The sequence below is a fragment of the Lathamus discolor genome, chromosome 2 (assembly GCF_037157495.1).
Source record: "Lathamus discolor isolate bLatDis1 chromosome 2, bLatDis1.hap1, whole genome shotgun sequence".
In the NCBI taxonomy this organism is placed as follows: Eukaryota; Metazoa; Chordata; class Aves; order Psittaciformes; family Psittacidae; genus Lathamus; species Lathamus discolor.
The window spans coordinates 28,779,006-28,805,627 of NC_088885.1; the positions used below are offsets into that span (position 1 = coordinate 28,779,006).

Sequence of the window (26,622 nt, forward strand, 5' to 3'; positions counted from 1 at the left end):
ATTTTTACAATGGCTTTCAACACTCTGGAGCAGGGATTTCTCTCCTCCTACCTCTTTTTTTTTTTTTTTTTTTCTTTCTTAATATATCCCTGAGATGTAGAAATTTTATGTCTACATGAAATAAGGAGTTTCCCATTAAGCCTAAGACCTAACTGCTCTAGGGTAATATTTTAAATGTGTATCACTGTCCTTTTAAGGGACCAACACCACAGACTGCAAAATTTGACTTATCTTGTGCAAGTCACTATTGTTAGGAATGCAAACTTGGCAAAAGGGTATCTACGCTGTGCTTCTAACACCTCATTTGAGAAAGTTCAGTGAAACCAATAAAACTCTTACCTACTGAACACAAAAATAGCAGAGATTTTAAAAAAAACCCTACCTCCACAAGGCTCAGGATAGGTGTAAAACTTGGACATGGGCTATCTCTGTCTCATCATAGAGCCACCCTCTTCTACTTTGGCAAACGTTTCACTCATGCTACAAACTTTGTTTTCTCTCAATAATATAGTCACTGACGTTTAATTAACTGTTTATAAACTATGAAACTACAATGGCAAAAGAATTCATATCAGCATCCAACTAAATCAGTCACTAGTTCACACTACATAAATGTATTTGTTATCTATAAAAGTAACAAATAGACTAATCACTACAACAACTGACTTTAACAACTGAAATTGCTTCATTCCATTGTTCATTAATGAAACATGCTTAGCTATTTCACTAGATTACCTACAAAGAGGGATAACCAAATTAAAAGGGAAAACAGAAAACCAAATTATAATTCCATTTAAGTTATGGTTTATGGATGGACACGTAAAATATCTCTGAATTACACAAAGGAGATTTTTATTTACAATGTCTGTGGATTTTATGTATATAATGTTAAAAATATTCCTTAACAGCTACCTTAGATTTTTTTTAACCGCTGCCTGAATGACATTGGTTCAACAAGCTGCCACCAATAACCAAATCCCTAATGTTACTTTTTTTTCCATTTATGGGCTCAGAATTATGCCTGGATAGAGACTTGGATTAGTAAATAAGGTTAAAATTATGTGCTTGTTTTTTCCTGAATATTCCCTTTCTCAAAGTTGTTCAGGCTTTTCAATATTTTCTATAGATGGTCAGATTATCATTTACACCAGTGTCTCCAAACAAGAGTTCCAAACTTCCTCATGTTTTCTGCCCAGGAAAGACAACAGATATCAAAGTAACACATGACTTGGAAGCCATGCCCATTTATTATGTCTGACACCCTGACTGCCACTGATTAGGGTGCTCAGCAAAGGAAAAAAGAAAGTGGGTGCTTGTTCTAGAAGGTTGTTCTACAGTCAGATTTCTTAAACTGAAAGAGCTTTATCCTCTGCTCTAACATGCTCTGTGATCTGTATTCCCCCAGGGAAGCAGCAACCTTTGCGCAGCTACAGTTCAGATTTTGCACATCCAAAAGCTTTCAAAATATGCTGAAAGTTAGTTAGGAGTTGGTAAGTGACTTGAACAGACATGAAAAATGCTTATAGTAGCTCAAAATGCATATGGCAAAACCACACATAGTGCACATTCAAAAGAATGTGCAACAAAAGTCCTGCCTCAAGGAGATCTATGCAAAGAGCCCTGTGATTAGGTTCTTGCCTATATGCAAAAACCCCGCAAAATCTGTGATTCTAATACTCCACAGCTGAAAAACATTTTCTAAATTATCTAACATACTTGATGTAGATTAGCTATTAGAACTGAGTTCTAAAGCAATGCAGTAATCTCTGGAACTTTGTTTTTGTAAATGTATATACAGTAAATAACAGAGTTGGATTAGACTACAGGACTACAGACTATAGGACATCTAGGAGTAGTTCAGATCAGGCACCTAGCTTTATAATGAAAAAGGGACAAGTTCTTAAAAAAAGGCTCACTTTAAATTACTTTCAGTGTTTTGTCTATCATCTGTCATTGTAATATACATAACCCACTACGTAAGTGTAGAAAAATAGAATATTTTCTTAAAAGAAATCCTGTAAGGACCACAGTAGAAGACTTACAAGTGTGAGAGTATTATCGCCAAGCAGAGGTTTTAGTACTGAGTACAGTTTATTTAGAAGAGAACATTTAAAGATGCTGTCCTGGTTTCATCTGGGATAGAGTGGATAGAGTTAATTTTAGGTAGAGGGATAGAGTTAATTTTCTTCCTAGTAGTTGGTACAGTGCTATGTTTTGGCTTTAGTATGAGAACAATGTTGATAACACACTGATGTTTTACTTGTTGCTAAGTAATGCTTACCCTAAGAGTCAGGGACTTTTCAGTTTCCCATGCTCTGCCAGTGAGGAGGTGCACAAGAACCCAGGAGGGAGCACAGCCAAGACATCTGACCTAAACTAGCCAAAGGGATATTCCATACCACAGCACATAATGTTCAGTATATAAACTGGGGGAGTTGGCTGAGAAGCGCCAATCACTGCTTGGGTACAGGATGGGCATTGGTTAGCATGTGCTGAGCAACTGTATTGTGCATCACTTTTCCTTTTTGAGGTTTATTCCCCTCTCTTTTGCTTTATTTCATATTAAAATGATTTTATTATTATTATTCTATTATAGTTTACTTTTTTCAATTATTAAATTGTTCTTATCTCAAACCACAGGTTTTACCTTTTCCAAATTCTCCTCCCCATCCCACTCAGGGGTTGAGCGAGCACCTGCATGGTACTTAGCTGCTGGAAGGGGTTAAACCATGACAGACGCAAAACATTTGCTCAGCTTAATTTAAAATAACTTTCACAGAAGAGAGAACATACAATATCATGAGCATTTCTGTATTATGTAATTATACAGTATCTTCTTTTTTCCTCATGGAACCATCCTAAAATATGAAAAAGCTTCAGTATGTAACTATCCTTCCTCTAATTACTAGCATTTTTCCCCAACCCCAGTTAGGAAATACAAAATGTTTTAGGAATAAAAAAAAATAAATAAATAAATAAATAAATAAATAAATAAATAAATAAATAAATCTGAGGACATTAATTTTCCATACTAACATGTATCAGTTTACATAGCTCACTCTGCTATGTAAACCACATTACTTTATTTTTAAATCTCATTATTGTATCACCAACTTCTCAGATGAAAGCTTCAATGAATTTTGGTATGTTTTGAAAGTATTTCTGTTAATGAATTCGCAAGCATTAATTAAAAAGTTCAGACCAATCATATCAGAATAATACATAAGCCATAATGGTGGGGGTTGTTTTCTTAAGCATGAAGGCTAATTGCTTAATTTTCAATAGTTGCTTGGCTTCCAGAAGCTCCAGCTGAATTCAAATTAACCTGAGAAAGAACGATTTAGCATTTCAGAAGGCATTTTCCATGACGTTTCCCAAGTGAGGGGATGAAAGAGTGAGAGGATGTACCAAACTGACTACAATTAACCCACCACATGAATTAATTCATTCAATTCCAAAAAAACACTATCAGAGCATAGGGAGATTATGATCACAAGTTTAAGGATCTCAGGAAAATTTTCAACATAATAGGGAGATATATAAGGACATAGTTGAAGCAGCCAATTCAGAGGAACATGAAAGAACTTTCAAGTCATTTGGCCTAAATCTTCGGGGAGGAAGGGAAGAGAATAACAATCTGTGCTGTTTTAGCTTTGATTCAAATAAAGAAGGTATGAAAACCCTTCCCTGTAGGTTCACAGAAAGGTAGATGGCTTTAAACTAATCATATGTAACTGGATTCCTCTCTTTATGTTAAACCACCAATTCACCAAGTTTACTAGAGATCCTTTCCTTATGCATTATGAAAATAAACTTGACAAAATAAGACTTCATAAATCTTTATAATCTTCTATATTATTAGGAAATAAAACCTCATTCAGTAATGAAAACTTTTATAAGCCCAGAAAAGCGCACGTTCTAAAACACAATCAAGTTTCAGCTAATGTAAACTATAGTATCTGCATAAAAATAACTTTATTACTATTTCTAGAAGCAGTTAGGTATATGTCCACCTTGGAGAAGGGACAGAAGGCAGAAGGCAAGGCTGCACAGTTTTAACTTCTTAATTCTTTTCAGAAAATAAAATTTATCAACCATTAAACATCTCCTAGCTTTTCTGAAAGCAAACCTGAAACTGGGCTCACTATGACTCAATGCAGAGGAAAATTTGCATCTTTTTTCGCATGATAAATTGTCAGGAAAAATTTGTAACATTTAATTAAGCATTCACAAAATTCTCAAAATAAATCCCAGCACTAAACTGCTCGGAACAACAAGAATTTAATCCGTAAACATTATTCTCCTGGACAACATCCTAAGGCACATGAAAAACAACAAGGTGCTTGGTGACAGCCAGCATGGCTTCACTAAGGGGAAATCCTGCCTGACCAATTTGGTGGCCTTCTATGATGGGGATACAAAACTGACGGACAGGGGTAGAGCAGTTGATGTCATCTACCTAGACTTGTGCAAAGCATTCGACACTGTCTCACACAACATCCTTCTCCTTAAATTGAAGAGACATCAATTTGATAGGTGGATCACTTGGTGGATAAAGAACTTGCTGGAAGGCCACACGCAAAGAGTTGTGGTCAACAGCTCAGTGTCCAGCTGGAGACCAGTAACAAGTGGTGTCCCTCAGGGATCGGTGTTGGGAGCAGTCTAGTTCAATATCTTTGTCAGTGACTTGATTCTATGACATGGACAGTGGGGTTGAGTGCGCCCTCAGCAAGTTTGCCGATGAGACCAAGCTGTGTGGTTTGGTTGATACACTGGAGGGAAGGGATGCCATCCAGAGGGACCTTGACACACTTGCGAGGTGGGCTGATGCCAACCTTATGAAGTTCAACCATGACAAGTGCAAGGTCCTACACCTGAGTTGGACCAATCCCAGGCACAGCTACAGATTGGGAAGAGAAGAGATTCAGAGCAGCCCTGCAGAGAAGGACTTGGGGGTGCTGGTCAATGAGAAAATGAACATGAGCCAGCAGTGTCCGCCTGCAGCCCAGAAAGCCAACCGTATCCTGGGCTGCATCAAAAGGAGCATGACCAGAAGGTCAAAGGAGGTGATCCTGCCCCTCTACTCTGCTCTTGTGAGACCTCACCTGGAGTATTGTGTGCAGTTCTGGTGTCCTCAACATAAAAAGGACATGGAACTCCTGGAACAAGTCCAGAGGAGGGCCACAAGGATGATCAGGGGCTGGAGCTCCTCCCGTATGAAGATAGGCTGAGCAAGTTGGGGCTGTTCAGCTTGGAGAAGAGAAGGCTGCTTGGAGACCTCATAGCAGCCTTCCAGTATCTGAAGGGGGGCTATAAGGATGCTGGGGAGGGACTCTTCATTAGGGACTGTAGTGACAGGACAAGGGGTAATGGGTTAAAACTTTAAGAGGGGAAGTTTAGACTGGATATAAGGAGGAAGTTCTTTCCTGTTAGGTTGGTGAGGCACTGTAATGGCTTGCCCAGGGAGGTTGTGCTGTGCTCATGGCCAGGCTGGACTAAGCGTTGGGCGAGATGGTTTAGTGTGAGTTGTCCCTGCCCATGTCAGGGGTGTTGGAACTAGATGATCTTAAGGTCCTTTCCAACCCTAGCTATTCTGATTCTATGAGTATTAACTGTGCCTATTAATACACAGTGATAAGGCAAGACTTCTACTTCACAACACTGTGAAGCATTCTATTTCATAGCTGTAAAACCAAGCAAGAAGATTGTATTGTAATGAGAACAGTATGGGTCAATTCAGAAAGGAATGAAAATGATTAAAACTGGATGTCAGTATTATACTGATGTCCTTATTGATACCTGGATCCTGAAAGACTCTCTCAAGAGCTACTACACTTTAGGTATTTTACTTCAGCTTCCTAAGACATCCACAGACTTGTTTCTGAGCAAAAATCCTACAGTCTTCACGGGATTGAAGATTTCATCATTTGCCTCATATCTAATAGAATTAATAGCATATAAATCTGTGTTATCAGGTCTCACTATACACGGTCACAAAAAAAAAAGTTTGTTTGTTTTTGTTTTTTTTTTTAAAGGACTGTGCACCAAGTGCAATGGAGACTATGGAGACCATCTCTCCTCCTGAAAGCACAGAAAAAATGACAAATCTTCCCACCCTTTGGAAAAAAAAAATAAAGAAGTCTTGGTCAAGATACTTCCCCAGTGAGTTACCTTGGCTGAATTCCCTTGTTCGCCTGGGGACATTCAAACGTGTATCACTTTCCCTACAGAGTATCCAATTATCCAAATATCAGAAAAGAGCGGAAGATTTACTAATGGGAAAAAGAGGTTTGTTTGTCTATGCTGATGATTAAATATTTACTTATAAAATGTTACTGAACAAATAACTGAAATAGTCCTTTGAATGAGGAGGTGATCTGAGCACGTTTAAAAGATCAGGCTAATCAGGGAGAGGTATCAAAACAGATGCCAAAACATTCCAGCTGTTAAGGTAGTATTCCTGGAGACATGGAAGGATTTAATGTGCTCAAGTGAATTTTATAGAAAACAGCAGAGACATTTTTTTTTATTTCTTTTCTTTTTTTTTAAATTGCTACACCAGAGTTGGGTGCTAACTTCACTCAGAATGGAAGTAACCCACTCTGGATCCAAGCCTATGCTAAAAGAAATAGAACACATTTATGTATTGCATGTATATAAATATTTATGCAAAATACTATTACAGAATTCTTTACTAAACAAAGCTGCAAACAGCAACTCTAAATTGTTCCAAGAGGCCATTCAGGGCCTTTGGGACTAAAATATTAGAATCAAATTTTAGCAACACTTAACAGTTGATTGTTTTTAATATTAATGCCATGAACAGACCACATATGAGAAGTTCCATCAGTGAAAATAACTTGCTATTAATTTCTTATGTTTCAGAATAGCAGAAGCAGTTTTTGTAACAGTGAAAAAAGACAGACTAATCTGTCTTATTTCCTGATGCTACGAGACCATTCCTGTTGCAGAGTCTGACTCAGCAAATACAGATAGATTGGCCGAGATTTTCAGTTTCAGCTGAATTTGTCTTGTTAAAGAACCACACCCAACCAATGTGTTGTGGAAATTTTTCTGAAGCATATGGCATCCTCCACTTTAAAAGGAAGCTGCAAACACAAACAACTAGGATTTGCTCTGCCAACTCCTATTACTTTGAAGAAAATTCCATCCCTCAAATAGCTTTTTAGAAACAAGGATAAAACAGAAACAATTAGGCCAAGAATTATCCTTATAACACTATTCTTGGAATAAGACAATAAAAGACTGCTACTCAAGGAACTCAGTTACAATGTTTTACAGATAGTGTAAAATACAAGAATATAAAACTAAAGCAACACTAGCCACATAGATACACAAAATTGAAGCTGCAAAAGGTAATACAGTATAGCACCTATTTTGTTTAAACTAGAAATCTGGACAGAGAGAGATAATAGCATTTATGGACAAACTGGAGTATGTGAGGAGGCAACATATGAGGCAGGCACAGGAGGAAACAGCAGTGACTATCAATCCTTCCAATCTTGTTAGCAGCTCTGTCTCCATTGCATCTCTGCTCCTTTAATCGTTTTCCCCCATTCTGGCAGCAGTCAAGAAGACTTCTATATTTCTGTTCTCTCTACAGAAGCATGCAAGAGCCAGTCCTTTAATATTCACTTTTTATAGAATGTCTAATGATGAAAGAACTAAAGAAGAGGAAGACATGACTTTATGTCATGCAAAGCTGGGGCAAATGTTTCCCTGCTGATCAGAAACTTTCTCATGCTTCAAGATCTTTTTCCAGGTGGATATTTAGGGTCCAAAGCAAAACCCTTCTGGATGACTGACTTTACCTACGTAAGTTTCTTTTGAACAGTAGATTCCCAGAATATGCGAGACTCCAAGAGAAATAAATGGAGGCAGTCTATGCTTAACATGCTTTAAAAAAATCTCTAATTACTATGATAAGAGTTCTGTTTTTTCTCAAGCACTCACTGATAAGTACATTAGACTAATTTAGCGTTAGTTCATAGAGGGTGAGTCTCTAAATTTCAGGAAATACAAGAATTCAAGGACGGGTTTCCAAGTAGCAGCTATGACTATACCTGGTAAAATAACAGACAAGTTCAGGTGCCTTCTAATTTTGTATCAGATGTACACAGACCAATCCTCAACAGAAGATACAAGACTTACTCGTGTCTCTGATCCAATTATGGCTGCAACATGCTATGGAAGTGCCTTAAAATACCTGATTTTGACTAGACAGCAGGCTAACACCTTGTAGGTCAGAAAGAAAGAGGCTGAACTGCATCTGCACTGCCAGGTCAGTAGGTCGTAAAATTTGCCTTAACTGAAAGCATGGAATCACTTTCATAAATTCTAGTGTCTTTGCAGATAACAGGTATCTGTCCTTCCACAATCCAGAGCAGATGTAGCATATTCTGCTCATCCTCTACTACATACAGAATAGGACTGAATAGGACTGATCTTGGGTGACTGGTTGTATACAACAGTGTTGCTTTCTAGTTTCTAAAAATCAGTGATGTCACAAAATTTCTCACAGTAAGTTTTGTAGTGAAAATCTGCACTGGTGGGAGCTGAGGAATCACAAGCATGAGACCCATAGGAATCATAAGCAAGTACACACAGGAAACTATAACCCAACAGTCTGACACACTGTCAGCAATTTTCACTGGCCTCTTACTTCTCACAAGATATGAAACATTCATACAGCTATTGCATTCCCCAAACCAATTAAGCTTTCTGCCCTACTGCAGTAAGCCAAAGTTAATATTCCTTAAATCACGTATTTCAGGCTGTGACGTCCCTAACTACAAATTACCCTTAACTTCAGGTAAGACAGGCCAGCTGCAGAAATTCATCCCTTTCTCCATCTCACAGATCAGAAGTAGCGAATGGGGAAGCGGTAAGAAGTGGGTAACTAGCGAAAAAAAGGAAACACTATACTGTGAGTACTTGACATCTTCTTTTCTCCTACTGCAGTTAAGCTGTGAATTTTATAATCATTCTTCTGCTTTACTGGCAATACACAAAAATCAAAGATCAAGAAAAATCCAAGTATGCACACTGTGAAGGTTTATGCATTTATGTGTATGTTTTGTGCCAACATACACATAAGTGCATAAATCATACAAAGAACTCTCCATGGTACAGACATCACAACTCAATATATCCCTAACACTGAGAACACATAAAAATGGTTTCTCAGTGAAAAACAGGATACATGTAAAGCAAGCAATCTTTAATTATACAGAAAATAATTCAGAGGTTTTAATTATGCAATGTAATATTTTAACTCCTACCATACTAAGACATTTGAAAAGAAAATTAATTTAGTCAAAAAAATTGTCAGCATTTGATTCACAATCTACCCTAACACCAAACTGCAACAGAAGAGTTCTGTCTCCTACATTTTCCTAGCCGATATAAATGCAACAAGCAGTTCTGCTGGAAGACATGTAAAAGGAAGTAAGAGAAGATGTATCACTCCACTTTCTTTCTCCTCACAAGATTTAAAAAAGCAACTTCGTTAATAGTCTCTTGAAAAAAAAAAAAAAAGTTTTCATTGTGGGTGAGGCAGGGGGCAGGGAGGGGTAGAATAATAACTCCTTTTATTCCTCCCCACCACAGTGGCCACATAAATGGGAACAAGACATGTAGTGTTTTAAATTAATCTCCACCCCTCCACATTCTTTTTTGTCTTTTTCATCTTTCAAAGTTGTATAAAATATTTCAACATAAGCCACTGTTTTTGTCATCCTGCAAAACAGGGTGGGAGGTGAAGGGAGAAACCATTCAATTTCAACAGAGTTCCATGAAATATGGTTTTCACTTATTACAGAGAATGTTTCAGAGATAATGGAAAGATAATTATATTGGAATGTAATTTTCAATTAATTACTTTTTAAATTATGCTGCCGGATACCCAAACGGTGCCACAAATGGAGAGGATATTCAGCTTTAATCTACTGACAGTAATAGCTCTGGGTTATTTTTGTTTGTAGGTCCACATAATCAACAATTTCTTTTTAAGCAATTTATATTGACCCAATGTCTGAAAAAAGAGCTTTTGAAAAAGAAGTAGATGTTACAGGGGCTTGATTCACACATGACAACAATCGCACACATTAATGATACTGTATTACTGACAATTACATGATTAGCTGTGAAAAGCAGTGCTAAAGCATCCCCAGTAAAAGTCCACTGTTTTAAGATTCATTGACTGACAATGTTTTAAAACCTGACTTTTGCCAAAATATAGGAGGATGTGGTGTGTCAAAAACAAAAAATCAGATACCACATAGAGAGGGTTAACAAGCTAGAAAACATGATTTACATGAGAATGCATGGATTTTCTGGCATTTTAAATGTATTTCTAATCTTCACACAGCAGAAATTCAGATTAAAATTGGAATTCATCACAGAGAAAACCTTTGTGCGTCAGGGTTAAGTCTGATTTAAATTGAAAGCCATTTTCTGATCTTAGCATTTGATTTAATACTTTTTTTACGTAATTAACTTTGAAAGTTCTGGTAACCAAATAAAATTATTTTTTAGCTAATGCAGAATGCAAATTCTCATCTACTCAGACAAAAGCCTACAGGAAAAAAACCCAAAACAATAAAATCACAAGCCGTCACAGGCTGCTCCTACCAAATACCCTTTATAGACAAATATTTTGATACTATCAATACTAGAGATATATAACTGAAAAAAATTTCCCTCAACTAACATATCTCTTCAAAAACACTCAAAATGGAAATGAGAAGACTCAATTTTTATGGACTAACTAGATTTTTAAGCATAACCTTGTACTATGTTCTCATGTTATTAAAATAAATTGATGCTAATTACTAAAATAAATCTGGAATGTATTCACCAACGACTGCAGTGTCATCCTGCTCTTATGTCGGTGTAAGAAAAACTTTACTAACAGGTTTTCTTTAGTACATGATCATGTATGTGTGTAAGTTTGTATATCAATAAGTACTACACACAAATATATAAATTTAATAAAGACACTATATTGACATATAAAGGTGGGGGTTTTTAAGAAGAAAGAGTGCTAAGGCACATACATTTAGAAAGATCTTGTATTAGTGATGAATGTTAAAAGAAATATCCATAAATTATTACATACTGTATAGACTGAAGAACAGATAGCTTAATATTCATCAATGGCAATATAATAATCAAGAAATAAACTAAATGTACCCTTTCTGAAGGATTCTTTTTCTGTGTTTATTTCACTTTAAGAACAACGTAGCTGATTTCAGATTAACATGAAAATATGAGGTTAGCATTTTTCACACTTTATAACTCAGTACCATAATTGGTACCATATTTATACCGTTTTCATCCTGTTAGAGGAACTGAAATGTTGTCAGAGTAGTCTGTCACTCTTCAAATAAAATATGATAAAAATAAAACAGACCCCAGTGCGACCCTCAATTTTTATTTTTTTTTTCCCTTTAAAAATGTTGTAGCTTTAAGCATCATATTCTTTGGCATAGAATTATCCTTTTGGCCTGAATATCAAGACAGCTTAAAATTCTCTACCCACCTAAATACTGATGGTGGTACCCTAATAAACAAAAAAAAAAAAAACAAAACAAAAAACAAACCCTGTCTTTCTTTTAAAATACTTTGAAACGCTATCTAATGAACATCAGAACTGTAAAGTCATCCTTGAATTAGCCATTTAACAAACTATGAGAATTAGGCAGGTAACATGTAAAAATGAAAACAGTATGAAGCTCGTAAATCTTCAACATAAGTGTCCTGGGTTCAGCTGTAGCAGTCATTTTTCTCCTTCTTAGTCGTTGCTGCAGTGCTGTGGTTTTGACTTTCAGCCTGGGAACAGCGCTGGTAACACCGATGTTTTTAGTTATTGCTCAGTAATGTTTACTCTGACCAAGGACTTCCCAAGTCTCATGTTCTGCCAGGGAGGAGGGGAAGCCAGGAGGAAGCAGAGACAGGACACCTGACCCAAATTAACCCAAGGGGTATTCCATACCACAGCACGTCATGCCCACTATATAAACTGGGGGCAGTTACCTGGAAGGGCTAGATCACTGCTCGGGTTGGGCTGGTATCGGTCGGCAAGTGGTGAGCGGTTGTATTCTCTTCCCTTGTTATTTCCCTTATTATTATTATTGGTGGTAGCAGCAGTGATTTGTGTTATAACTTAGTTACTGGACTGTTCTTATCTCAACCTGCAGGAGTAACATTCTTGCAATTCTCCTCCCCATCCATTCGGGAGCAGGGGGAGAAGGGGGGGACGGGGAGGAGTGAGCGGCTGCATGGTTCTGGGTTGCCGGCTGGGCTTAAGCCACAACAGTTCGTTTTGGTGCCCAACATGAGGCACAAAGGGCTGAGATAACAACAGATCTGACCAGAGTGCGTACCACTACACTAAGATACTGTGCAATGCAATAAATAAATAAATAAATAAATGAATGAATGAATGAATGAATGAATGAAAAAATGGTTAAAAATGGAATCTTAAGGCAGAGAGGGGAAGTATCAAAAAGAAAGGAAGATATAAAGGAGGAAGAGATGTTAGCACAGACTGAGGAAAAGCGATAGAGGGACCACTAAAGATGATAAAAAAGTATTCAAAACTGAACACTTTTGCAGCAGAAAATGACTATCAAACATCTTACACCTCGGTGCCCTCAACACTTTCCACAGAAAGCAGGCTCACAAGTCAGACTGCCAGAATCTCTGCCTGGCAGGCTTCCCAACTCTCTAGGTATCCTGGAAGCTGTTTCCCTAGAAAATCTGCCCAGAAATCCAGAAAAACGAGTGCCCAGTGTCTGAAGGGTAGAGTTTTCTACTGCTGATACACACAAGCTACACAATTTTTCTCTTTTGTAGCTAGAAAGACACAACATACTTTATTAGTTATATGTTTATTCTATGTCGGGCACTGGCTTCTCCTACATAATAGATATATTTCTCCACATCCTACTAACCCTTCTGTAAATTAGTTCAATTTTGAGTTCACTTTGTTCAATCATTTGGTCAAAAGCAGAAATGTATGGTTTCTGCAGCACTGTTTTATAGAAAATTATAGCTTCCTATCTGCAGTAGGAATACTTCACTTTATATATAAGAAGGCAAGGTCCTTACAGTAAATCAGTATCTTCTATAAAATCAAAGAATGCAGCAGAGGGAAACAGCACAAAAATACTTCTTTCACTCCATATTTCTGTGTACTTGAAATTTTAACAAGTTTTCCACTTATGACAATGGTCCTAAGACCCAACTTTTTCTTATAAGTCTTGTCTTGTTCTCAGATCATCATGGCCACAGGAATACTATTACAATGTCCCAGTAATGTATTTTGTTTCTTCAAGACCAAACCACAGTGATGCTTTGCAATCATCCTGTGATCAACTACTGTACACAGCAAGTTATCTGTCAATGTCACAAGTTCCACGATACACCACACCACGCTCTGCCCTAGCGCATCTCATTCTATTTCTTTTTACTGTAGTCCATAATGTCATCAAGCTTTTCTAGTATAACATTCATATTTTTCTCCTTTTTTAGCAACAATTCCCAGACTTGGTTTATCGAGTTGATTTTATTAACATCCATCTACTTCTTTTGACCAGGTTATTATCAAAAATAACTAATGTGATTAGTGGTCCCAGACACACTGCTTTAATCTGGATACCTTCTCTTCCAGGACCCAATGCAGTCACTCTGTTAGCTTACTAAAAAACTAATGTCAGTCATCTAAAGAAAACTGAGCCCTTCTGTGAACAGAGAGTACTGCTCTCGGTAACACACCTCCAAGAGCTCAACTGCCCTTTGACCCAGAAAAGAGAGGCTCCAAAAAAACTAATCCTTTCAGTCTCTAAACTTTTTCATGGTTCTCATGTTCCAGCACAGCAGAGCAGGGGCTTTTTAACACCTCTGTGCTACAAGGAAAGAATAACTAGGTTATTTTAAAAACTAGTTCATTTGATTACTCCTTCTTCCACAGCTTCTTTTATTTTTCATTATATTTTTATATCTGGTTTTAGGCTGCTGAAGCTTCTCAGAAGTAGAATCTTGGGATGATAATCAGCTATTTAACCATTTCTCTTGCAATTGTGTTAGTCACAATTGCTTAAAGCACACTACAAGCCTTATTCAAACTATTAAATCTTCAGTTTTAAGCCTGGTAAATATAAATGGCATTATACAGTTTTAGAAACAGTATTTTTTTTCTGAGATTTGTTATTGTCATTTCAGAATAATACAAACCATTATGAGATCTCACTAGTAAGCAGAAATTTCTGTGACAAGTATGGAACAAATTAATTACTTGCTCTGAATTTTTCATGTTCCTCTCAATTAATGTTAGCAACATTATGTACTGTGAATGACAAAATGAAATTCACCTAGTGAAAAAGTCTGCCAGCAGAAAAGAATGCACTTTGCTCTAAGCTTTAGATATTTGTCTATTATCTGACAGAATAGCCACATGCAGCATTAATAAGTGATTTCTCAATAAAAGCCTACAAAATAAAAGATCCTGCTCCTATGCACAGCAAAAGGAAAAAAAAAATCAAATTAAGCTTACTTACTTGATTAAGTATATCTTGTTTCTGTAACGCATGCAAGGAAGGAAAGAACACACATACATTAGTGCAGTGTCATAACACTTAGGCTCTGGTTTTAGAATAGAACTATTTTTGCTGAAAGGTTAGTGATGTAAATGAACAGGTTTAAGACATTAGATAGAATATGCCATTTTCTTGCATTAGTGCATATGCCCAGAAAATGGTTCTGTCAGCATTCTAGTCTTGATTAGAGAGTGCAAACAATTTATTTTTAACCATACAATGACAGATAACCAAGGGGAAAAAAAAAAAAAAGTAAATGCAATGCTTGTCTTTCCCTGTGTACTTTAAAAAAATAACAAAAATTATTTGCTGTCAAGAACAGTTGTTAATGAAATAAATAGAAATTAATGGTAATGGCAATTCCATAAATACATTAACAACAAAAGGAGGGCTAAGGAGAATTTCCTTTCTTCACTGGATGAAAACATAGTGACAAAGGTTGAGGAAAAAGGCTGAACTACTTAACACCTTCTTTGCCTCAGTCTTTAACAGTAAGACTGTTCTCTGGGTACCCAGCCCATTGAGCTGGAAGACAGGGCGGGGGAGCAGATTGACCCCCCATAATCTAAGGGGAAACAATTAGCAACTTCAGAGTAGGCAAATGATTTCAACCTGACTGTAAACATTCTGCTAAACTTGGGGCTTCACTTGTCTGGGCAGATCCAGCCATGGAATGCACCTTGCATCATGCACTCATTGACCTAACCTTCCTGATCTTTCTAAGTATGCAGATTTATTCTTTTTATCCACATCTGAACTGGAGCACTGCCCTGCTCCATGCTGCAGCCTGACTGCTTGTTTGGTTGAGATCCCTCCACCCACCTTTCATGTCACTCTTCATGCACTGATTAAGCTTAAGAGCTCTAGGATGGTAAGTAGGGAAGCAAGTAAACAAGAAACTGCCACAGAGGATGACAACACTAGGACTAGAAGCACACAATGGTGTGTACTTACTGCCCATTTAGATACAGTCTTTATCTCCATCTGCTTTCCTAATTCTTGCTAGCCTATTCAGTGCTCCTTTCAAAATGAAACAGCCGAAATTAACTAATTAAATATTCTTCCCATCATCTGGGATTTATTTTATAAATCACAGCTCTCCAGGAGGTGGATCTTAACCTACCCATGTGTCTTATATCAGGTATGAAATCTATTCTTAATTGCATATTTGAGACTGACTTAGAAAAGGTGGCAGAGCAAAGCTTCAGTAGCATTTGTAGGAGTTTTAGTCATCTCCCTTTCATTGAAAGCAGAGAGTAAAAGCTCAACAAACAAACTCCCTATACTGGATGACCTTCTGATAATCAGATACATCATTTCCACTAAGCCCAAAAACCACTCACTCAACAAGATATAAGATAACGGAAAAAACAAACCAGATGACTTCATGTAACAAGTTTCGAATACCAATAGCTTTTCTTTTGCTATTTCCATCCCATTACATCAGCTTGTGACAAAAAACTGCAATACAGAAGCAACAGAGTGGAATAAATTCCTGAACCCTTTAAGCAGGGAGAGGCTTGAAACAGGAAGTTCTTAATGCTTTTTTTTAAAGTACATAAATTTGTTGGTCTGCTAAATCTGCCACAGCTTTATGCCCCATATTTATTGGTAAAAAACTGGCACCACCTTTGGTTAGAAAATTTCTTTGAGTGCTTATGACATGATGATCTAGGAAATGAAGACCTAAAATAGAAACATGATGGTATCCTTTACAAAACACAACAAAATGGAAGTGCTGTCTTCAGTATGTGGAAGTAAAAAGCTGCACTATGATGCAGCTGAAATCAGTCAATTTTTGTCATCTCGTTTAGAGATAACAATTAATTAATTAAATAGTATATCCAACTCATGAAGTCCTCATCCAACCAGATATAACAAACTTGCAAATCATTTGTAAAGAGATTATCCACATGGCAGGTTGAATCTATGCGAAACATATAGACATACCTGTGCAAAGGCAGTTCTGACTTGGCATATTCATTCAACTGCAGATGAAATTTCAGCCATTTTGCTTCCAGTTCAGTAGCTTATAGCATAAAACTTGAGGTAATAAATTCTAACAGATCCGAAGTAACTTCACTGGTAGCTGTGTTTTCCTTATGCTGCACTCCCTGAAGTCTATGTGCTAAGCAGCGAAGTACAAAAGCTATCAGGGTTAGCCTAGGTCCAATGTTGACCAAGTAATAGTGACTCACTTGATCCCTGCTAGAGACACTGAAGCTATCACAGGATGCCTGACTTGCATTCCTTCCACCCCTTCCATCCTCCTATCCTATTCACTGGCTTAGGTGCTCTTCTGCTCTACAATCCGTGCGTATTTTGATACATTGGTAGGATTCTACAAATAGCTGTAAACTGAGGAACGCCAGGAAACACCAAAGTGTCACAGACTAAGCTGTGCCACCTGCCTCTCAATGGGAACTGGTGAATGAATTCCTTGTTTTGCTTTCCTTGTACACACAGCTTTTGCTTTACCTGCTAAAACCGACTTTATAATAAACCCACTGTGTTTATTAACTCCACTTTGACACAAATTCTGCCAATTCACCTGCTTTCAGTTAGAGCAGTTATCCCAGGTGCCCATACTGATCACTTTTTGCCATGATTCAACCTCCACATACCCCCAGACTGGAGGAACAACTTCGCTGAAAGAGACTAATCTCACAACTTCAAGTACTGATTTGTTTATACACAAATTTCTCAATGTATTACCCACATGGCAACGTGTTATTTAAATACCCATATATTATTTTGTACTTTAAAAGTTTATACTTCACAAATCTGAAAGCATAAGAACTAAAAATAAGTGATGAATTTCAAGAAAAAGTTTGAATAATAAATTAAGACTATCAGAATCTAAAAGCACAAAGAAAACTGTAGAATTGAAAAAAAAAAAAAAGAGCAAGCACTGAATTTGTAAATCAACAGTTCACACTTTTCTAAAAAAAAAAAAAAAAAAAAAAAAAAACCCAAACAAACAAAAGAAAAACCCAACCAACAAAAACAAAACAGAAAAACCTCAACAAAATAAAACAAAAGTGGGTCTACATTCTAACAAAAATAAATTCAGGTCCTACAACCAATGTTACATATGAGAATAAATTAGTAGGTCATATCATTACCATCCTTTTGTAACCTATGAGTGTATTCAACTATAATTATGGAGATTTCATACAGTCATTTATGAGATAAATTGTATTTTACTTATGAAATATTTTCCTCAGAAACTCACTACATGAACATTCTGCTTTGCAAAGTTCAAAGTGACAAATACTTTTTCAATACTTAACGAGTTATAACTACTTTACTTGACAATAATTTGTCTTTTACATCCTGAAATGCAAGATGAAGTAATTTTCATTTTTTTACCCTGAACTCCACATAATGCAAGCAGAGTCAGATTACTATTAGTAACATTATTAATCACATTACTATCAGAAACATTACTGAAATAGGTTTTTATTTAACTAAACTTTGAGTCACACTATTAGGATGTGCTAAGCAGATACAATTGCAATTGGGGATAACAAAAGAAAATAACTGCCTTTTTCTGCCAGCCAAACCAGAATACTTTGTCTAGTAGTGAATCTGTAGAAACAATAAACATGCACACACACACACTTTTTTTTCCAGCTGAATTCTTCATATTGTCAGAAAAAAAATTCTCCTTTAATAATGGGGATCCCACTACCAGAAACAAAGCAAGAGAAATAGAATTTAAAAAGAAATCTGAACTGAACAGGTATTACTTTTCTAACTTTCAAAATTATGTTTGACATTTTGGATATTTGAAAAGAATTGGGAATCATGTTGACCTAACCAAGAGAGTTTTATTTTTTTTGTGTCTGTGTGCTGGTTTTGGTTGTCATTTTCTTCATGGTAGTCAGTATGAGGCTATGTTTTGGACTGGTACTGAAAACAGGTAATACAGGGATGTTTTCATTATTACTGAGCAGAGCTTGCATAAAGTCACGGCCTTTTCTCAGCCTCACAGTCTGGGGTGTAGGAGAAGTTGAGAGGGGGCACAACTGTGACAGCTGACCCCAAATGACCTAAGGGATATTCCATACCATATGATATCACACTCAGAATATAAACTAGGGGAAAGAAGAAAGTAAGGGGGAATGTTTGGGATGATGGCATTTGTCTTCCCAAGTCACCATACTTGTCTTGGGAAGACTTATTTGTCTTGGGAATTAAGATCTCTGGGATTTCTGCTCTCCCGGAGGTAGCCAAACACCTGCCCGCCAATGGGAACTGGTGAATGAATTCCTTGTTTTTCTTCCTTGTACATGCAGCTTTTGCTTTACCTGTTAAACTGACTTTATCTCACCTTTACTCTTCCGATTCTCTCCCCTTTCCCACCAGGGAGGAGCAAGTGAGCAACTGTGAGAGGCTTAGTTGCCAGCTGGGCCTAAACCATGACAGTCTGTTTAAATCTTAGAAAAGGTAATGTGGTTTTATGTAAATTACTAAGCAGGTATGTCTAATGTGATATTTATAAACTTCTAGTTCATCAAAATAGTCACTTTTTTATTTTCCAAACAGTTTCAAAGACCCAAACATCTGATTTATAAACATTTTTCTATTTCAAATGGTTAGAATTGCTACAACATTTGTAAATATTTCTCCCCACCATTTCTGACCACTGAAGAAAGAAGAAGAAGAATTACCCCTTCAGGATTATATTTTGCTAACACACCACTGCCGTGGAATTCTTCTAAGACATCCTTAATTTTCTTGGTGGAATCTGGATGAAGAATAAGAGAGAGAAAATGAAAATAGAGAAAATTGATTTACAAAATATAAACCGTAATTAAAGAAACAAGAACCAAACTGCTAATAGCTTTTCTCAATGAATATTAGTAATTTTCTCTAGCTGTATCAGAGCTGTGGGCACAAAGAAAATGATAACATACTATCCCCTCTCATTAAGTAATATAAAAATCAGCAAGTAAACACAAAATGCTCAGAAGCAAATAGTCTTTGACCAAATCTTTAACTATTGTTAATTAGCATGTATCTGAAAGCTGTTTGCAAGGACTATTTCAAGTCAGTTTTCTTGTCCTTGAAACACAAGTCATCTATGGAACACAGTCATTCCCAACAGTGCTACTGAATCATCTCTGGCACAGCTGCCAGTAAGTAGAGGACTTGTCAGAGAAGCCACACAATATCAAGATAAAGCAGAAAATTGGAGAAAAAATATTTTTTCTTCAATCAGGTTACAGAAAACAAATGTTGCTATCAACACCTCGATTTTTGCAGACTTTTAAGATATTCTAACCACTGTCAGCTACAGTAACTTTAGGACAACTTTTGTTTAACAGAATTGTGCAAAATTCCTGCAGTTCAGAAGCACGTAGATCTAACCTTTCCAGTTTGTTTTTAATTGTCTACATGCGGAATAGCAAAACAATTATTTCAATAAGTAACCACTACATGCAACTCTTAAACTCAGATCTGCTTAGAATACATCATGCACATAACCATTTTTCAAGCTTAAATATTTCAGCAATACAACAAAAATAACTGTAATTCAATGTTTTCTTTAAAATGCAGTAGTTGAGTGCATATTAAATGTGCATAATGGACAAAACACAGAAGTAAACTGTAAACTAGCAATGAGTAACAGATGCATTACAGAAGAAAGCAAGTAAAATTCATGGCTGCACATTTATTTGTACAACAAAACCTAGAAGGAAAGGAGAGAAGCAAAGAGGCTGCGTGGAGACCTCATAGCAGCCTTTCAGTACCTGAAGGGGGCCTATAGGGATGCTGGGGAGGGTCTCTTTATCAGGGACTGTAGTGACAGGACAAGGGGTAATGGGTTAAAACTTAAACAGGGGAAGTTTAGATTGGAGATAAGGAGGAAATTATTTCCTGTTAGGGTGGTGAGGCACTGGAATCCGTTGGCATGGGGGGTTGTGAGTGCTCCATCCCTGGCGGTGTTCAAGGACAGGTTGGATGAAGCCTCGAGTGGGATGGTTTAGTGTGAGGTGTCCCTGCCCATGGCAGGGGGGTTGGAACTAGATGATCTTGAGGTCCTTTCCAACCCTAACTATTCTATGATTCTATGATCAGGACTATCACATGAGCCATTAGTTAAACCCTTTAATTACAAACACTAGGACCTAGGCTTCCTGATTTTTTTAATTGTATCAACAAAATACAGCATTGTAATAGTTCTTACAAGTAAAAGAAATTCAGCACCTCAAACCTGAAGTATGTTTACAAAAAAAAAAAAAATATGCTTTTAGCATTTATCAGCAAAGGATTTCAAAAATAGCTTTGTAACAGCTCATAACTGCTATAAACACCAGTAAAATTCCATTTTAAAAGGTGCTGGAGGAGGTGTTTCCCCCCTACACTCTCACACAGTCTAGATTGTAATAAGAGTGGCTTTTCCAAATGTTTGTCAAGTTTATGATATTTTCTAAAATGGAAACAGCCAAGACTATGTGTGGCCTCAATAAACAGTCCACTTTCACTAATCACATGTATGTCAATGTTATTGACAACTGTAAGTAATGGAGTTTATCTGGTCTCATGGGCACTTACAATAAAATAGAAACAGTCCACTCTGCAGCAATTTTAAACAGTCTCTTGAGGTTCTTCTCCTAATAATGGCCATCCTTCTTTCATGTTTTGCCAGTTAAAATCTATTTATCTTTAAATTAGTATTATGCCTATGCAACCAAACTAAAACAGAAAACCCGTCTTTTGTTACTTATTAAAAATAAATTCTTTGCTTTCTTTTAGTGTCCTCAACATAAAAAGGACATGGAACTGTTGGAACAAGTCCAGAGGAGGGCCACGAGGATGATCAGGGGACTGGAGCACCTCCTGTATGAAGATAGGCTAAGGAAGTTGGGGCTGTTCAGCCTGGAGAAGAGAAGGTTGCTTGGAGACCTCACAGCAGCCTTCCAGTATCTGAAGGGGGGCTATAAGGATGCTGGGGAGGGACTCTTCATCAGGGGCTGTAGTGACAGGACAAGGGCTAATGGGTTAAAACTTAAACAGGGGAAGTTTAGGTTGGATATAAGGAAGAAGTTCTTTCCTGTTAGGGTGGTGAGGCACTGGAATCGGTTGCCCAGGGAGGTTGTGAATGCTCCATCTCTGGCAGTGTTCAAGGCCAGGCTGGACGAAGCCTTGGGTGAGATGGTTTAGTGTGAGGTGTCCCTGCCCATGGCAGGGGGGTTGGAACTAGATGATCTTGAGGTCCTTTCCAACCCTAACTATTCTATGAGTCTATGATTCTTAATCAAGTATCATTAAGAAAGAAAATATTCTCTATTCCAGCAGCAATAGGACTGTTTTCCTTTCTTCTGCATGAGCTTAAAGCAGTCATATCTAAAAAACCATAATTAATTCCATGCTTGAAACAACTGACAAGAAAAAAGGGTCTGTGGATGTAAATTCTGCTTTAGTTGTCCCAGCAAAACCCTTCAAGAGATTTTCACATTCTGGACAGGAGCTGTATTTATTACAAGCACCATGACAATAATTTCACAGCCAAGACAGAACCATTTTTCTGTCTTTTGTTCACAGTCATTCAATCATTTTTTCAGTTCCTTTGACAGTATCCAAACTAACATAAATAAAGATCTTTTAAAATGCTCAAAATGACAGAACAATATTTTAAGTTAAACACCAACTGACTATCTTCTGCATGTGTACTCTTCAACAGTGCTGACACTCCTCAGAACCTATAAATCTTCCTCAGCCTCTAGCAGGCAAACTAGTGTTAGGAACATGTTCTATCTTTAAGAAGCTGACCTAAAGAAATATGAAGAATAGGATAATTTTCAAGTTTCATTCTTATTTGGGGGTTAGATATACAAGCGGTATTGCCTTGGAAAGCTCTACGCCCACAAAAATTAGAAACTCATGACATTTCCTCAATTCTTCTTTTAAAAAGTCAAGTATATGCTTTCTGCCAAAAACAGACCAAAAATTCCAGAAAATATATACAGAAGTAACTCGGAAGTTTTTCTAGCTTTTTTTCCCCTAAGCTTTTTAACTAGGAAATAACAACAATGCCATGCATTCCATTACTGTTTAGTCTGATCCAAATCATCTACATTAACTTGAAAATGGTGGTGTAAACATAAGCACCAAACCAGAACCTGTGTTCTCACTTACCTACAAGTATGTGTTCTGCATAACTCAGAAATTTACCTCTGTGAGCAGTCTCAATAAATTCATAAGCACCATTCATGTTAAAATACAAATTCACTGGATTAGTCTTAGCGATTTCTTAAATTAAGGACAAATTCCTCCTTTGTCTAAGCCTCCGTATTCCAAGTTCTCCTCAAGAGAGACACTTTCTAAATACGTCTAGATATAGCACGTAGCCTGTTACAGCAGAGCTTAAATCTCATCTTATCTGCAAAGCTATAGCCGTCACAGTATGAATTTCATGTAGCTTTAAATACAAAGTTTGTTTCATGTAACAGATCTATTTTTTTTTTTTTTTTTTTTTTGTTCTCACAACTTCATTTTTACCCACTAGCCCTGTGAATGTCCATGCTTGGGCCTTCACTCACAATACAGAAGACCTTCAAGTCTCTCCCCTGCCTGAATGGATTCAAACTCTTATACCCATCTTCTGTTGCAATTTGCATAGCATGCTGCAGTGGTCATCTAGTCAGGAGAGTGGAAACAGAAAAAGAGAAACTGGGGACCAGGAATCAGAGCTTCCCTTGGATGAGGCGAGACGTGGCTTCCCACCTAAGGCTCCAGTGAGTTTGGGGCAGAAAAAGCTAGGCATGGTGTGGAAGACTGTTATCTGAAAAGCTGTTACTAGTACAGGTGGGAAACAGTAGCTGGATTCCACACAGAGCTGCAGAAATTTTATTTTAACATAAAGACTCCAAAGCAATACATTTATAGATGAGACCTGGGCTAATGTACTGTTTCAGAATAAAGGCAAACCAATTAAAAGAATGACAATAGAAACAAGAAACCTACACATGTAACAGTAGAAGTGTCAAAGTGTCTGATTTTTCCTTAACTGTCTTTCAGTCCTAACGAAGATACATTTTATAACTGATGACAAATTTACATACTAAGTTCAAAGCCATTTAAGATTTAGCCCACATTAAAAATTATGATTCACTTTTTAAAATGACTCAACTTTAGATGAGTAAGACTGAGCACTCAGCTGAGACTGGAATTTGGTATACCATTCTCCCACAATCAGAAAACACAAAACAGAAGGAAGGCTTGCCCAGATCACATACTTTGTTTACATTGTCTCCCCATCCTCCCTGCAAAAAAAATCCTTGAAAAGGAAAAGGGAAAGGAAAAAAAAAACAACCATATTGTATATGTAAAACTTTTTTACAATTTAAAGGGAAATAAGCACTAGAAAACAATGACTGGATTAAGAGTAATTCCCTTATAAACCCAGATATGTTTTTCAGTCTCAACAGAATTTCATCACAGCCCCACACTTACTGGACTGTAACTAATGTTAACAGCGACGATAAAAAGCAAAGTAGTAACTACTTTCTACCGCTACATTCCTTTTGTAAACTTTATACAATATGGAAAACATCACAGGCATCCAAAATCCTCTCATGATAAAGTTCAGAATTTATACAGAAGCCACAGAGGTATTTTCTGTGCATCTTCTTATGACTGAGAAGAAGAAAAAAAAAAAAAAAAAAAAAAAGAAGAAAAGGTACAACCTTCAATACTGAATTTTCTCCAAGCCAACAAAGCCTAGCTCAAACTCAAAAACCCTGCTTGCTGGATAAGCCAACGGGGGAAAATCCAGCACTCACCTGACATCACAATTTTTATACAGGTTCTTATTCCTCTATGGACTTTTTTTCTTTTGTGGATGCATTCATACAAAAATGTGGGTGCATATATAAATTTATGCATATAGCTTTTTTGTTGTTTTGTGAGGTTTTTGGTTTTTTTTTTACATAGTTTAGTTTATTTTATTCAGAGAACTGGATAATGCTTTTGCTCAAGCTATAGCTTTGCTTAATCTAAAGTTTTACTGATCCAGAAATATCAGTATGTTAAAAAGGCCAAATCTGGCAACACATCTGTATGCAGCACCAAAAGGTAAAAACTCTTCAACAGCCAACAAAAAAAAAGGTTGTTCCACTAAAAATATGCTTTTTCTAGTCTTGACTCAGTCTTGCGGTGTGTCTGAATTTGGAAGAGACACCTGATGGTTGACACTGAACCAGAAGGCAGTGGCTTACATGTCCTATGTTTCCCATACACAAGGCTGCAGTGTCCCTGGCAAAGCTCTTTTAACACGGGTCAAGACTGAGCTTTGATTTGTGATTTGTAAGTGGTCTTTTGATGTGAATTTAACAAAAAAAGTATTTAAGATCTTAAGTGAGATAAACACTCAATTTTGGTTTTCTGTATTTATAATTTAAAACCCATTGCAGCCTTGATAAGAGTGGCCAGGCTGGGAAGGCAATCACTGTCCAGTGGTCTAGAGGAGTCTTACCTTCACTAGTTGCTAGCTATGCTCTGGGTAACACTCCCTGAACTGGAGAATTTGAGCGACTACACCTTCCAGCAAACCATATTCCCACTGAATTATCTGATAATTTAGAAAAAGCTTAGAAATGCAGGCAGAATTGGATGATAATAAATATGGTGGTAAGTGACTTCTGCAACAGGGAATGCAGGAGGTGGAAGAAGCAGCAGATGAGGGAGGTGAGAACCACAGCTCCTGCTGCAGAGGACAACTTCCTTCTGACACCCAAAGCAGAAGCTGTCTCTTCCACCCATCCTCCCTGCTGCCCAGCATCACAAGGAGGAAAATGCATCCATTCCACCCATTGCTACATACTGAATGATACTTACACAGTCAAGGACTTCTCTGAGAAAAAAGCAATACTGACTCCATGTGCCAGCACGTCTTTAGTTCACATTAATAAAAAAATGTCCACCAAAGCCCAACTCCTTACTTCATATGTTCAAACAAAAGTATATCGCAGAAAATAGGGTTTTGTGGAGGAGTAAGGGGGAGGTTTAATTTTCATCTGCTAGTGGGATAAGCTTTGAAAGGAAGAAATAAGGAAAGGACAAAAACGTACTCCGGGACTTGAGAGGAACTACAGATAATTCCTGTGTATACTCAAAACATTTTGAAAGGTAAAATAATTAATCAAATCTTAAATTTAAAAATTACTACAGCTAACTTAGCTTCTTTGGAACATTCAGAAAATGAAGGCCCAAAGAGTTTAAAAAATCCTCAGAGAGCTTCTCTGAGAACAGGTTCATAAAGTAAGAAAATCATTGCAAGTCATTCTACTACTCAGTAGAATGAGTAGTAGAATGCAGTATTTGTGCACATGCAGTATTTGTGCACACAGTCAATATGCAGTACTTGAAGAAACCCATTGTCCTGAGACAGAGAAGCAGGAGACACCTCAGGAGACCTCTCCAGCCATCAGATCCCATCACCCCACTTAAGCTTGAAAAGTAATGCAAAACCTTCAGCAAGTAACTTTGTGGCCCCTTCTTTCCGTTTTCTCATTTCCTGCTTATTTATAGCTGGTCACAGTATCTGATAAAGGCTGCCAACTCATAACCTTTCCAGTCAGAATGATGATGAAACCATTCTTTATTAAATTAAGGAAGTAATGTTATTGACAACATATTTCACCCCAAACACTTAACTGTAAGCACTAGCTTTCTAACAGTGAAAAATCGGATCAGTCTGATTTGAAATTTAACAGATGTTATTTCTGATTTTAAGTGGAAACAGGGAAATAGCTTTATAAATTGAGAATATTTGTACTGGTCTTAAATCTTACATTAAAATATATATATAAATACAGTAGTTCATTTGTTCCTACTTTCCCAGAATTATTCTTTATGGGTTTTAATGTGTATTCTTTGAATTTATTACCTATTTAACCTAAACTTTAATTATGGCTTCAAGAATTATTATATAGGGTATATTAACATACAGCATGTATGTCTTTATTTTGAAGACCTTGGGGGAAGAAGC

General features: G+C 37.0%; 1 protein-coding gene across 13 annotated transcripts in view; it reads right to left on the reverse strand.

The window, feature by feature from the left end:
* Nucleotides 1-26,622, reverse strand: part of DGKB (diacylglycerol kinase beta) — a 500,304-nt gene that overhangs the window by 275,687 nt on the left and 197,995 nt on the right. For all 13 annotated transcript variants that reach the window (XM_065666235.1, XM_065666238.1, XM_065666233.1 and 10 more), the window contains one exon: nt 19,298-19,374. In XM_065666235.1, the coding sequence (XP_065522307.1) occupies nt 19,298-19,374 (77 nt within the window). The remainder of the gene's footprint in view (nt 1-19,297; nt 19,375-26,622) is intronic.